The 15,172-nt window shown below is 31.7% G+C and overlaps 1 protein-coding gene across 2 annotated transcripts; it reads right to left on the reverse strand.

The window, feature by feature from the left end:
* Nucleotides 1–762: 762 nt before the first annotated feature.
* LOC128235486 (bcl-2-like protein 1) lies at nucleotides 763–14,341 on the reverse strand. Of its 2 annotated transcripts, XM_052950303.1 has the most exons (6): nucleotides 13,693–14,341; nucleotides 12,789–12,839; nucleotides 11,119–11,193; nucleotides 8,923–8,946; nucleotides 8,170–8,245; nucleotides 763–2,071 (listed from the first exon to the last, which is right to left on the reverse strand). In XM_052950303.1, exons 1-6 carry the CDS (start codon nucleotides 14,218–14,220, stop codon nucleotides 2,067–2,069), a joined length of 759 nt encoding a protein of 252 aa, XP_052806263.1. In that variant the 5' UTR covers nucleotides 14,221–14,341; the 3' UTR covers nucleotides 763–2,066. The 2 variants fall into 2 exon arrangements, with proteins under 2 accessions (XP_052806263.1, XP_052806269.1); XM_052950309.1 differs by lacking the exon at nucleotides 8,923–8,946.
* Between the last annotated feature and the right edge of the window lie 831 nt (nucleotides 14,342–15,172).

The following is a 15,172-nucleotide window of genomic DNA, read 5'->3' on the forward strand; positions in this document are numbered from 1 at the left end:
TATTTTCATGAATATAGTTATGTTATCGAGACGGACACTATCAAAATTTAAAAGAAACGTTAATTGAGTGTCTGTTTTTTCAAGCTCGCGTGGCACTATATTTCGCGATGGTTAAATTACTGTAAGAATTCGAGCCATTGAGTGAACGTATTGACGTTCACATTTTTGATGATCGAGGTAAATACGTATGTATGCACATAAGAAAATAATTCCTGCCATAACATTATCAAAACATGACAACTTTATCTTTCGAAAACCAGATTTGACATTTACAGTTCCTAATGTATTTGTTATTATAGTTAGTTTTAAATAATGCCGGTGTTCACAGTCTATTGTAACCTATGTGAAGCTTGTCATTGGTTCATTCTATTACGGAACATAAAGCCGATTTTGGATTCCCAGTGGCCCCGTACAATGTTGGTATCATTAGAAAAAAAAACATTGCTTGCTAAGGACAATTTGGAAAAAAAGGTATGACCGAAGAAATTACTATAGATACAGTTATTGTAATGTATGGTTTTGAGGCTTCTTATTGGCGCTTTTCCATACATAATTGTCTAGGACCATACCAAGGGGGTATGTGATTCAATTCCATTTGGGAGTTAACCGTCTGTGTTTAAATACACATGTTAATCTAAAAATGCAGGAAATCCCCATTTCTCGGTAAGTGAATGGTATTTGGATTATATTTCGGATTCAAAGACGTACTCAAATTTATGTATTCGTTCTCGAGAGCCATAAATGAGAACTATCAACATGAAAAAGTGTTAATTAGTTTATTTATAACTATGATGGTAAGGAGTACCCAACAACCATCTACAATAATACATTGACGAAGTTAAATCAGAAAAAGTTAAAAAAAACTGCCGGTCATAAACCCCTTAATATTTTCCTATACATTCTACTTTAATTCATTCACACGTAAAACATAGTTAGATATATAGTTTAATCAATATATTGATGAGTTTAAACTCTTTTTAATAGCCAGTCTGCAATCAAAGTCGAGTGTTTGTGAATAAAGTGAGAAAAAAATCACTTTGATCACTAAAATTCACTTATTTATGATGTGCTTCAGGATGTTTTTAATACATTTCACACGATTCTACATTAATTCCTGCTATTCAGCACATTGTGGCCATGATTACAAACAGTCTTAGGTCTGAGTACAGATTCATACTCAAAAAAGCAAAACAATTAAGGTACTAAACATCATTTAAATAATATGATTTCTATATAGTATCCTTAGAATGTGAAAAACGTCGTTGTGGTAATATATCTAACTGTTTTCACCATCATTGCTCTGAAAAAAAAGTGAGAGGGTTGCAGGTTTTTTTTTTATCTTGAGTCTTAACGCAGACTGGAGACGGTTCGTTCACAAGGCCCCAGGTCCATAATGACCCCTATGAACATTCGTACACAGCAAATGTTAATACATGAAGGCATCAAGGCATTTGCAGAAAGGATGTGTCGTTTTATCACTTAAGAATATGCCTGATGAAAGAGATAATACATGGACCAGATGAATTTGTAATAATTTACAAATATACTCTCCGAGTGGTAAACAATGATCAGATACATATATATACCACATAAAATATACAATGTACATAGAAAAAAAACATTCAAGAACAAAAAACAAACAAAAACGAAAATATTGTATGAAACGGCACACCATATTTTGAACAAACTGCAGCACAACGAAAGTGAACTAGTTCTGATTAATAACATCCTGTACAATAACACAAACACATAGTCCCAAATTCTCGAAACCTTTACAGCAGTAAAAAGCTAAGCTCATTATTTTTGTTTTGGTGTAAATATGCATTAATAACATTCTTAAGAGTTTAAGAAAATGATCTTCATGATATTTAAGTTCAACTTATTTTCATTTCGTAATATCAGGATGAAGCAAGACATTTGTCTTGATGATATATGCTACTAAAGCTTGTGACGTTTAAGAACTGTTAGGACAAACACATCTGGGCCCTCACATGGCACTAGCATACAAATTCCAGTGTCAAATTGAAGATATACTGAAGTATAGGCGTCGTCGTGAGCAGGGAGCACTATCCTGAAAAGGACAAGCAAAAATCATGTAATTAACAACCTTATCTATTGATATTTAAGATGAGTGCGAATTTATTCAAACGTTTTTTTGCGACATGCATATCTTCAATATCGAATATAAGGGTCCACCGAGATTGTGCATTGCAAATCTCACACCGAATGAGGCATGTTAATCTTCGTCAGAAAACGTAATACTTGTAATATGTATATATAGTGTTTTGATAAAACAATTAAAAGTCCATAGTTATTGAACCGCGTTCAGTTTTAATCAAAATGACTGCAAAAAAGGACCCGAAGGTTACATGGTTTCTTGCCCCGGAATGGAGACATCATTTTAAAAAAAAGTCGCATTTATATCAATGATTTTGTGCCAATCCTAGCATTTGAGCACAATAAAGAATTTCAATTACTTATACTTGTTATGAATTCAACAAAAAAGCCAGTAAAAATATTTTGAAAGATTTTAGTGTATGAATCACTGCAGCACTCAGTGAGCAGTCCTAGAATGATACGAAATCAGAAATCAATTTGAAAGTGACCGCAAGTTGTGTTTTTTTTTTCTAAAATTGGGATTGGTTTGAACTTGCAAAAGAAAACCGCTTAAAGTTGGTTTTGTTTTAATGTTTTTTATTGTTCAAACTGTGTCGACAGAAAATCACGACTCTAAAGAAAAGCTTTTTTAATATTTGAAGATATTTATTAATTAACACTTCAATTGTTTTAGAATATATGTCCTACAAGAAAGTACATTGAAATGTTTTACCAAAGATTGTAGCGTGACTGATTCCATTTGTAGAACTCTGAGCATTTCCCGTTGCTTAGAACAAATACATTTGATTATTTAAAATTTATAGGCTTGCAATTCATTACTTTTTACAATATAAATAAGAATTTTGTTATAAGTCTGGATCCATATTATAAACGATATTGCAATTCGCCGCTTTTGCGACTTGCTACACGTCGACGTTGGTGTGTAAGCAATTATAGATCCATTGACATCTCGCATTTCGTGTGCTTACTTTGAGACGCGGTAAAGATCAGACAAATGCTATTTTAGAATGCTTGTTTACTTGTCATTAGGTATTAAGAATAAACCCTTTATCGATTGATTTAATGTTTAATGTACCACGTTTTATGGTATCTAATCAACGTAACCGAACGGCATTTTTGAGAATTTGTTTCGTCAGTATTAATGGTAACAAACTTCCAAAAACCTGTATTTATTTCTGTTTGTATAATTTAAACTATGTTTGAAGAAGTTGACGACTCCTTTAGACACAGGGGAGTTTACAAGGAATCGGGAAAAACACATTCATATTCCAGCATTTTGTTTAAGAACTACGATGCTGGAGTGGACATTCTGTAGAAACGATGATGATATTTAAGATACAAGCGCCATTATTTAAGAACGCTTTTTCCCAGTTGCATGTCGTCAATTTCTAATTCATTAATCAAACGAGATTGTGCAATGCAAGTCTCACACCGAATAATGAGTGATACACTTGGCAAGAAAAGTAACCATTGTACTATGTTTATATAGCTTTTTTTATTAAACAAATAAAAGTCCATGTTTTTGCACCGCGTTCAGTTTAACCAAGTCGACAATATTTAGCGAAATGAAGGTTCCATGGTTTCTTTCCTCCGGTGAAGGGATAAAATTATTAAATAAGTCGCATTAATATTAATTATTGTAAGCACATCATGGGGTTAGAACACGATAAAGCATTTGAAATAGTTCATAACGATTTATGTTATAGATATGTTCCTTTTACAAAAAGATAAATAATGTATTAAATATGAATTGAAGAAAAAAATGATTTTTGAATTGGCATGTGTGAACCGCTGCAGCACTCAAAAAAAAACACTTGAACAATAAGGGATACAGTTACATTAGACTTTTGTGATAATAAATTCAAAGCCATTAAATAAACTTAAATGGACATTTACCTAGTTCTGCATATTATAAGTTATCCTGTGTTAAAGGCCGTTCTTTGGTTCCCAACATTCAGAGCGAAAAATAGTATCCCCCTTCGAAGAAGGTAGTATGGAATACTAAGGCAGTTTACAATAACAGTCAACAAAACGTTAAGGTGCATCTCCATCTCTTTAGCGACTAAATTGTACTTTATGTGTCACAATTTCAAATATCTTCTGTAATGATTAAACATTTCAAATCAGATTTCTTTTGCATAAACAGAGACTAATTTTAAAGGAAAAAATCTAAAAATTCACTATATCCTGTTGATACATGATAACATTTATGACTTTATCCTGTTTTGTATGAATACATATATGACTTTAACTAATTACTTTATCAATACATTTATGACTCTATCTTATTACGGTATGGTTATATTTATGACTTTATTCTATAAATTTAATAACAGATCGATGACTTTATCTAAGAAGTGAAGAAATACATGTATGACTGTATCCTATTACTTTATGAACAAATTTATGACTACTTCCTGTTACTTCCTTAAAGCATTTATGGTATTTCCCGTTCACTTTATGAATACATTTGTTTTTAATTTATCCTGTTACTTCAATACTATTTAATGACTTTACCCTATAGTTCCATGAATACATATATGACTTTATCCTGTTAAAATATCAAAACATTTACGAATTTTTCCTGTTGCTTTAAGAATACATTGATGACTTCATCCTTTTAATTCAAAAATGATTTTATGCCTTACCCTATTACTTAATGAATGCATGTATGACTTTATCCTATTACTTCATGAATACCTTTATGGCTTTATCTTATTACGACATGAATACATTTATGACTTTGTTATATTTCTTTATGAATACATTAATGGCTTTACCCTATTACTTCATGAATTCATTTATGACTTAACCCCATTGCTTCATGGATACATTTATGACTTAACCCCATTGCTTCATGGATACATTTATGACTTTATCACAATGCTTCAAGGGTACATATATGACTTTAACCTATTACTTTATGAATACATTTATAATTTCATCTTATTAGGTTATGAATATATTGATGTCTTTATCCTATCAATTCAATAATACATCGATGACTCTACTCTATAAGTCCAGGAAAACATGTATGACAGTATCCTATTTCTTCTTAAACACATTTATGACTATTTCCTGTTACTTCCTGAAAACATTTATGGTATTTCCCTTTCATCTCATGAAAACATTTTTTTTTACTTTATCCTGTCACTTCAATAATATTTTATAACTCTACCCTATAACTGCATTTATGGCTTTATCTGTTATTGTAGCAATGCATTTATAAATTTATCCTTTTGCTTAAAGAATGCATTGATGACTTCATCCTTTTTCTTTAAGAATGAATTTATGACTTTACCTTATTACTTTATGAGAGCATGTATGCCTTTATCCTGTTACTTCAAGAATGCATTTATTACTTTATCCTATTACTTCTTGAATACATTTATGACTGTATCCTCTTACGTCATAAATACATTCATGATTATATCCTATTGCTTCAAGAATACACAAATGACTTCATCCTATTACTTCTTGAATGCATTAATGATTTTACCGTATTGCTTCAAATACATAAATGACTTTATCCTATTACTTCGCGAATACATTTATTACTTTATCCTATTGCTTCATGAATACATTTATGACTTTATCCTAGTATTTCATAAATACATTAATGACTTTATCCTATTGCTTCATGAATACATTTATGACTTTATCCTGTAACTTCATGAATATATTTATGTTTTTTTTTATCTTATTACTTCATAAACACATTTATGATTTTACCCTATTGCTTCATGAATACATTTATGGCTTTATCCTATTGCTTCATGGATACATTTATGACTTTATCCTATTACTTCATGAATACATTGATGACTTTTTCCTATTACTTCATGAATTCATTGATGACTTTATGTTATTACTTCATGAATACATTCATGTTTATACGCTATTGCTTCAAGAATACATAAATGACTTTTTCATGTTACTTCATAAATACATTGATGACTTTACATTTAATGATAATAATGATAATACTAACAATCATCCTTTTGCGTCCTGCACCACTTACTTCCTTTCGCTGTGTTAGTACGTAAAAGTCACGACATTCATTGCATTTTTATAACAGACGTTCTATTAGATTTTTTTTTATTTTATTTTTATTTTTCAGTGAACGTATTCTCAAGTCTCATCTTGAATTAGTTTGTTTCATTTTCGTGCGTATTAAATTCTAATATATTTTTATTAAAAGTTTTAAGTTGGTTTCGTTAAGGCGATTTTCTTCAATTTTCATATTGTGTTTGGAGAAATTCAAGACCTCTACAATTGTTATAGATTGTTTTTGTGACTCGTAGATCGATTGACCTCTCGCATTACGCGATTGAGGTCAGAAAGATGTTATTTAAGAACGCTTGTTTGTGTGTAATTAGGTATAAAGTATAATTCCTTTAGCGATTAATTCAATGTTAAATGTACTATGCTAGATAGAATCTAACCACCGTAACCGCTCGACATTTCCCTGAATTCGTTCATCGGTACTAATGATAACACACTTTCAAAAACCTGTAGTTATTGTTTTTCTTAATAATTAAAACTGCGAATTGAATAAACTGGCGACTCTTACATGGGAGTGTACAACGAATCGGGGAAAGAAATTTTTCAACCAACATCTTGTATAAGATCAGCGATGTTGGAGAAGGCATTCATATGTTTAACTTGATTATGTAGAAACTATTACGATATGAACGATATACGCGACATTATTTAAGAATGCTTTTTGTGAATTGCATGTCGTCAATTTCGAAAATATGGATCCATTGCGCAATGCAAGTATCATACCGTATGAGGCGTGATACAATTCGCCGAAAATGCATGAACATGGCTGATTTGATTATTATTAATCAACTTTTACGTATTTGGCGAGATACAGAGACAATTGCGGTACCAATACCAGACAATTAAGACAATACATGCCAGAACTCGCTCAATATCGACAAACTCGGCCAATATCAACAAAACTCGTCTAATATGAGTTTCTTCCGTTTTGATCGGCTAAAAACTCGCCTAATATAGGATTTGAGAAATGGGCCATTTTCATTGGCTGTCGAAACTCGCCTAATATGAGAAATATGCCGGAAATTATTTTTAAAGGTAGCCATTTTGTTTTCCGGCTGTTTTGAAAAGTTTGTGCTTCGTATAAACCTGGAATACTTGAACCAATTGAATGATTGAACCACCTAGTACGCTTTGGTATTACAATTGTATTTAACACGTTTGTGGATTTTACGACTATGACGATTTTGTACACCGACAAAATGGACGACGAAGGTGAAACATTGGACGTTTTGGCAACCGATTTACGAAATTAAGACAAAAATACATGCTTCCTTACAATGTACCGTGCTTTATTCATAAGTACGTGCAATGTCACTTTAAGGATGCATGCCAAAATCAGCAAAGTCAAGTTTTGAAAAGCAGACACCATGAATGGTTAAGGGATAAATACGGCTTCAATGTGAACTAAAGGTAAGTTATAAGAATGTTTTTAACCAAATTGGTAATAGTTAATTAATTAATTAAATACTTACTAATTAGGTGATTTTATATTGGCCCGGTTATTTGTCCTCGGTCAGCTGTATTTGTTGGGCTCATGCAAATACAGCTAACCTCGGAAAAATAACTTGGCCAATATGAAATCACCTTATTATTATAATAAATGCCATGTTTAAATTAACCGCGTTCAGTTTTAAACAAGGTGACTGCTTTTAGCGAAACGAAGGTTTCATGATTTCTATGCTACGAAGAGGAGATAGCATTATGTAATAAGTCGCATTATTAAATTATGAATTGATGCAAATCCTGGAAATTGAACTCAACAAAGCAATTGAAATATTTCATAGAGATTTGTGAATTAGGTATGATTCTTTACAAAAAGAAAAATAATGTATTTTATGATTTAAAAAAATAAATTATTTAAAAAAGAGTATGTGTGAACCGCTGCGGCACTCAATATAAAATACTAGAAGGATACAGAATAAATTTGAATATGGCTATTGTAACAATAAATTGATAGGCATTTAATAAACTAAAATGAATATTTACCTGGACGGATGCTATTAAGTACCATGTTAAATCTACGTTGCGCCTCGATGGTGTCCAACCTTTTGGAATAGAATCCCTGCAATACTATTGAGTATAAGCAAACACTCAAACATGCACATTAAAAGAATACAGATAACACTTAAACATATATTGTAATAAAATCTCTAATAAAATAAATAAAAATAGTTACATGTGTCTATAGAACAGATTCTTAACCTTATTCTTTATGGCGACTAGAAATGCAAATTATAGGTGATCCTGTGTTAAAGCTGCACTCTCACAGATATACCATTTTTACAACTTTTTTATTTTTTGTCTTGGAGAGAGCAAATTTTTGCGTAAATATCTGCAAACCAATAATATAAGTTTGCTGACAAAAATCAGATCGTAGATTTTCATATTTCCGTTCGAAAATTAATGTTTTATGGCTTAAATATGTACGTATGTAAAAACTTTCAGCTCTCGCAGTAAACTTATGACGCAAAAACTTCTAAAACAGGGTTTCCGATATTTTAAATTAAGGAAAACTTTCTCTAAATTTGTTAATGGTCATTATAATCTCATATCAAAGTACAATAGAAATCTAAATCGCTCATTGTTGATAGTATTGCTCATCCCGATTTTTATGGTGATGTTTTAAAGAAAATTCGTAAAATTAAGTTTCCAGCAGGCAGTTGGACAGATAGACTTAATGAATTACTTGGATTTTATTTAAACCGTGGATATTAAGGCAATATTTTGAAGAGCACTTGCCTTCTTGTATTTGAAGATGAATACCTGAAACAAAATATCGGGTTGAATATAGCATCCTTTCATAACTAAACTTTCAGTGCTTTGATTTTTATGAAAAATTTGCTAATTCATGTTATCTTTAAAACCGTTTTTGGAGGACACGTGTTGACTGACTCCGAGTGTTTTGGCTGTGACTTAAATTTCTTCAAATATTTTACGTTTTCAAATCATTTGGAAGGAGAGAATAGCATAATTATATAATAGTCGCTTTTATTTTTGATAATGTTTTTCTTTATTTGTTCCCAGTTTTAGTACAATGATGCTTTTTATTATGAAACTCTATGATCACACAGTTTTAAACCTTTTAAGGCAGACTGTGTGTGAAGCTTTTGGTTTCTAACGATGATTGCATCGTATCTTTGAAAAGTATTTGCATTAGGTGCTCTGAATTGTTTCCCTCCGTCTGCGGATAGAGTTGGGACCTCTAATCATTGTTCAAGTACTTGGGGTTTACCTTTTCGTTTTGTTTTGTTTTATTGATAATGCATACTTTGATAAGATTTATCTTTTGCGTTTTATCTTTATTAAGAATTGTTGGGATAAGAGTGAGGTTTGTGCACATAAACTGGTTTAAACACCCAGTAAATTTACATTATACTGACCGTTCCAAGGCGGTACCTAACAATTCTTGATAAACATACCAATTATATATATATATATATATATATATATATATATATATATATAGTATTTATGCACTGTGCTGTTTGTAGAGTTGTGTGCTGTTCTATGTTTCTTGTGAATTTGTGTTCTATGTCTTTGGCGTTGCCCATTGCCACTAAACCGGGTTTATGTTTAAACTTTTTGCTACTAAGCATGTTTCTGTAGCTTTTTGCATATATATTAAACCGTTACTAACGGTTTAAGGAAAATGCATAAAACATCAATTTTTGAACTTAAATATAAAAAGCTGCGATCTAATTTTTTGTCAGCAGTCTTATTTGACTAGTTTTCATGGATTTTCGCAAAAATTTGCTCGTTCCAAGACAAAAAATAATAAAAAAAATTGTCAAAACGGTCAATCTGTGAGAGTGCAGCTTTAAGTCCAGTCTTTGTTTACCAAGATTCAAAGCGAAAATCGAGTAGCGGTATGCCCCCTTCAAAGAAGCTGGGATAATATAAAGTACCAAGTCATTTTATAATAAAAGTCATTGCACACCTGAGTTGCACCTCAATATCTAGCAAGTAAATTGTACTTAAGTGTTAAAATTTCAAATATATCTTCGATATCTTCATTACGAAACGCGATTGAGGTCAGAAAGATGTGATTTAAGAACGCTTGTTTGTGTGTAATTAGGTTTAACATATAATCCCTTTAGCGATTAATTCAATGTTAAATGTACTATGCTAGATAGAATCTAACCACCGTAACCGCTCGACATTTCCCTGAATTCGTTAATCGGTACTAATGATAACAAACTTTCGAAAACCTGTAGTTATTGTTTTTCTTTATTATTTAAACTGCACATTGAATAAACTGGCGACTCTTACATGGGAGTGTACAACGAATCGGGGAAAAAGAATTTCAACCAACAACTTGTATCAGATCAGCGATGTTGGAGTAGGCATTCATATGTTTAACCTGATTCTGTAGGAACTATTACGATATTCGGGATATACGCGATATTATTTAAGAATGCTTTTTGTGACTTGCATGTCGTCAATTTCGAGAATATGGTTCCATTGAGCATTGCAAGTATCATACCGTATGAGGCGTGATACAATTCGCCGAAAATGCATGAACATGGCTGATTTGATTTATATAATAAAAGCCATGTTTAAATTAACTGCGTTCAGTTTTAAACAAGGCGACTACTTTTAGCGAAACGAAGGTTCCATGGTTTCTATGCTACGAAGAGGAGATAACATTATGTAATAAGTCGCATTATTATTAATAATGAAATTGTGCAAATCCTGGAAATTGAACTCAACAAAGCAATTGAAATATTTCATAGAGATTTGTGAATTAGGTATGTTTCTTTACAAAAAGAAAAATAATGTAATTTATGATTTAAAAAAATAAATCATTTAAAGAAGGGCATGTGTGAACCGCTGCGGCACTCAATATAAAATACTAGAAGGAAACAGAATAAATTTGAATATGGCTATTGTAACAATAAATTGATAGGCATTTAATCAACTGAAATGGATATTTACCTTCATGATGCTATCTAATAAAATGTTTAATCTACGTTGCGCCTCGCTGGTGTCCATCCTTTTGGAGTAGCGTTCCTGCAATGCTATTGAGTATAAGCAAACACTCAAACATGCACATTATAAGAATATAGATAACACTCAAACATATATTATAATGAAATCTGTAATAAAATAAATAAAAATAGTTACATGTGTCTATTGGACAGATTCTTAAACTTATTCTTTATGGCGACTAGATATGCAAATTATAGGTGATCCTAGGTGATCCTGTGTTAAGGCCGGTCTTTGGTTACCAAGATTCAAAGCGAAAAATGCGTCTGCCCCCTTCAAAGAAGCGGGGATATTATAAAGTACCAAATCATTTTATAATAAAAGTCACCACACACCTGAGTTGCACCTCAGTATCTAGCAAGTAAATTGTACTTAAGTGTTAAAACTTCAAATATATCTTTTATAATGATAAAACAGCTCAAATCAAATTCCTGTTGCATAAACAGAGACTAAATGTGAAAAACAAAATCACTGTATCCTTTTTATACATAATAACATTAATGACTTCATCCTGTTACTTTATGAAAAAAATTATGACTTCATCCTGTTACTTTATGAAAACATTTATGACTTTATCCTGTTACTTTATGAAAACATTTATGACTTTATCCTGTTACTTTATGAAAACATTTATGACTTCATCCTGTTACTTTATGAAAACATTTATGACTTTATCCTGTTACTTTATGAAAACATTTATGACTTTATCCTGTTACTTTATGAAAACATTTATGACTTTATCCTGTTACTTTATGAAAACATTTATGACTTCATCCTGTTACTTTATGAAAACATTTATGACTTCATCCTGTTACTTTATGAAAACATTTATGACTTTATCCTGTTACTTTATGAAAACAATTATGACTTTATCCTGTTACTTTATGAAAACATTTATGACTTCATCCTGTTACTTTATGGAAACATTTATGACTTTATCCTGTTACTTTATGAAAACATTTATAACTTTATCCTGTTGCTTGATTAATACAAAGATTACTTTATCCTCTTGCTTCATGAATACTGTATAACCTCATCCTATTACTTCATAAAAACATTTATGAGTTTATCCTCGAACTTCATGAAAACATTTTTGAATTTATCCTGTTGCTTCATTAATTCATAGCTGATTTTATCCTGTTGCTTCTTGAATACGTATGACTTTATCATGTTGCTTCAAAAATTCTGTATGACTTTATCCTGTTGCTTAGTGAATATTGTATGACTTTATCCTATTGCTTCATGAATACATATATGACTTTATCCTTTAACTTGTATGAATACTGTATGACTACTCTTTAATACTCTATGACTTTATCCTCTCACTTCATAAATAATGTATGACCTTATTACCTGTCACGTCATGTCAGGTTGTAAGGTAGTAAACATAAGTACAGGTAGTAGAAAGGAAACATATGTTAGCATTTTAAGCTATAATGAGTCGGTTCAAATTTTAATCAATATCTTTAAAGACATTTTTAAACTAATTTATAAGTATGCCAACAGTTATGGTAAAATGTTTGATAAAGAGCAGACACTTATTACAGTAGACGATGACTGCTCCCACGCCCCCCACAACAACCAGCCAGTTCTGTCATAAGTAATCGAAAAGTATTTACCTTAAATTGTTTGAGCTCAATAATAAAATCTGTCCATATGGAGAAGCTTCCCTGAAATATTGTCGATTATAAGCACACATTAATCATGCACATTATACAAATAAAGATTGCATTCAAACATATATAATGGAACATTCTTAAATAAAAGTAGATACATGTGTCTATATTCTTAATGGCGACTAGATACGCAATTAAAAAGCGGTCCAATGTTTAAGCCGGTCTTCGGTTACCAACATTCAGTGCGAAAAGTATGCCTCCAACGGAAAAGCGGGTATATTATTAAGTACCAAGCCATTTAAGATAAAATTAAACAAAACAATTGACGCGCTCCTTTTAATAAAGCATGCAAATTGTACTTAATGTGGTACAATTTCAAATGTATCATTTATAATGATTAAACTGCTCCAATCAGATTTATTTTGCTATAACCGAGACTAAATGTTAAAATAATAATAAAAAAATCACAGTTTACCATGATACATGAAAACATTTATTAGTTTACCTATTTTGTCATGTATAACTTTATCCTGATGTTTCATAAATACGATTAAGACTTTACCTTGTTACTTTATGAATACATTTATGACTTCATCCTGTTATTTTAAAAGGCTTCTCAAATCCACGACCAACAGACACACACACACACACACACACACTGCACTGCGAAACGGGGCATTACACGTTTAAGACAAAAATTACAGGCACTGCGAGGAAATAGATGTTGCCAGATTAAGCTATAAATAAGTCGTTTTCTAATGTAATCAATTTTCTTTAATGACTAAATGAAACTTATCCAATATAGTATGGCAAAATATGTGGTAAACTTGTCGATAAAAAGCAAACTGCTACCCTTTCCTCCCCAACCTCGCCAAATCCGTTTTCCGAGTGTATAAAATATACAGACCCATCCGCCATGTTCTTTCATCCATGTCTCTAGTTTTTCGTTGATGTACCAGCTTGTTATGCATTGAATACTTTTCACTTCAGAAATATAGCCTTTTTCTGCACACCTTGTTGCCAATACTCCACTGAGGATCAACAAACCCACGATTCCCATCCAGTCAGTTTCCTTTTCAAATAAGTTATCGGCTTCTTCCAAAAATGTAATCTGAACTGTTGCTTTATTTGGTTTGATGTTCGCAGTATCTATGTCAAATCGCTTTTCAAAATCGTTTAGATATAAATCACACACTTTTCTCGTGAACTTTAACTCTCGCTGACATGGAGCTTTATTTTCAGGCACTGAGAACATTTTGGTGTCGTCGCAATTATCGCAATGCGTAATCACCTCCGTCTCTAGTTTCGATTTGCACCTTTGACAATATACCGTCGGCCATTTTGAAAAACTTTCAAAGTCGAAGCCTAACTCTTGAAGTTTGTAACTCAGATAGTCTTGTGTTATTAATTCCGTCATAGACTCAAAATCCGACATTGTTTACACTTATGTAATGATTAGTATGTTCATCACATGTTATAAACGAATAAAACACCTTTGCTGCTTCATAAACTGTTTGAATAAAAGAGATTAAAAAACGTCTTCCTTGTTACCTGTATCTGAAATGCACATCTATAAATAGAATCATGTTTAACACGCAATATCTTTTTATATCGCAAGGGCAATATTTTCGGTTTGAACGGATATTTATATATCCATGAAATAATACATACCTACTGAGTGTACCTGTTTACTTTTTAAAATCAAAGCGCGAATGCGCTGAAAGACTATCTGCAGGCAAATATGTGAGAGTTGCTTATTTTATTTGAACAATTGGAATAGATGAAGGGCACGTAAATAAAAGTGAAGACTGTGCCGAGGGTCAAGAGAGCTTGTGCCCAGATTGGGCGAGGAAACAAACTTATCTATATATCTATTTTATGGCGTCTGGTGTCATTTTGTATATGTAAACGTCACTTGTTTAATTGTTAAACGTCGTAACCCCCCATCCCCATGTATTTCATGTTACAATGCATGCCCCTTTCAATCGTTTCTTAAGATTTTTCGTTGCTTTCATTAGATATCATACGATAGGAAAGTATAATGCATTATATATACCATTTCCAGTTATGAACATACACGTTTTGTTAAAGGAAAATAATTTGTTTAAAACCAACATGAGCAATAATTCCCTTCAAAATGCACAGCTTATCACTTCAGTCGACGTATCCCCCATCCCCATATATTTGAAGTTATAATGCATGCCCCTTTCAATCGTTTCTAAAACAAATTCGGTGCTTTGATTATATATCATACGTTAGGCAAGTTTTATGAACATACACGTTTTAATTGTTTAAGTAAAATGATTTTATTTTAGGAACAACTTTGGCAATAATTCATTTCAAAATGCAGAGCTTTTCAGATGGTCGTTTTCCCGTGGTGAGGACAA

Source organism: Mya arenaria, chromosome 1 (genome assembly GCF_026914265.1).
Source record: "Mya arenaria isolate MELC-2E11 chromosome 1, ASM2691426v1".
In the NCBI taxonomy this organism is placed as follows: Eukaryota; Metazoa; Mollusca; class Bivalvia; order Myida; family Myidae; genus Mya; species Mya arenaria.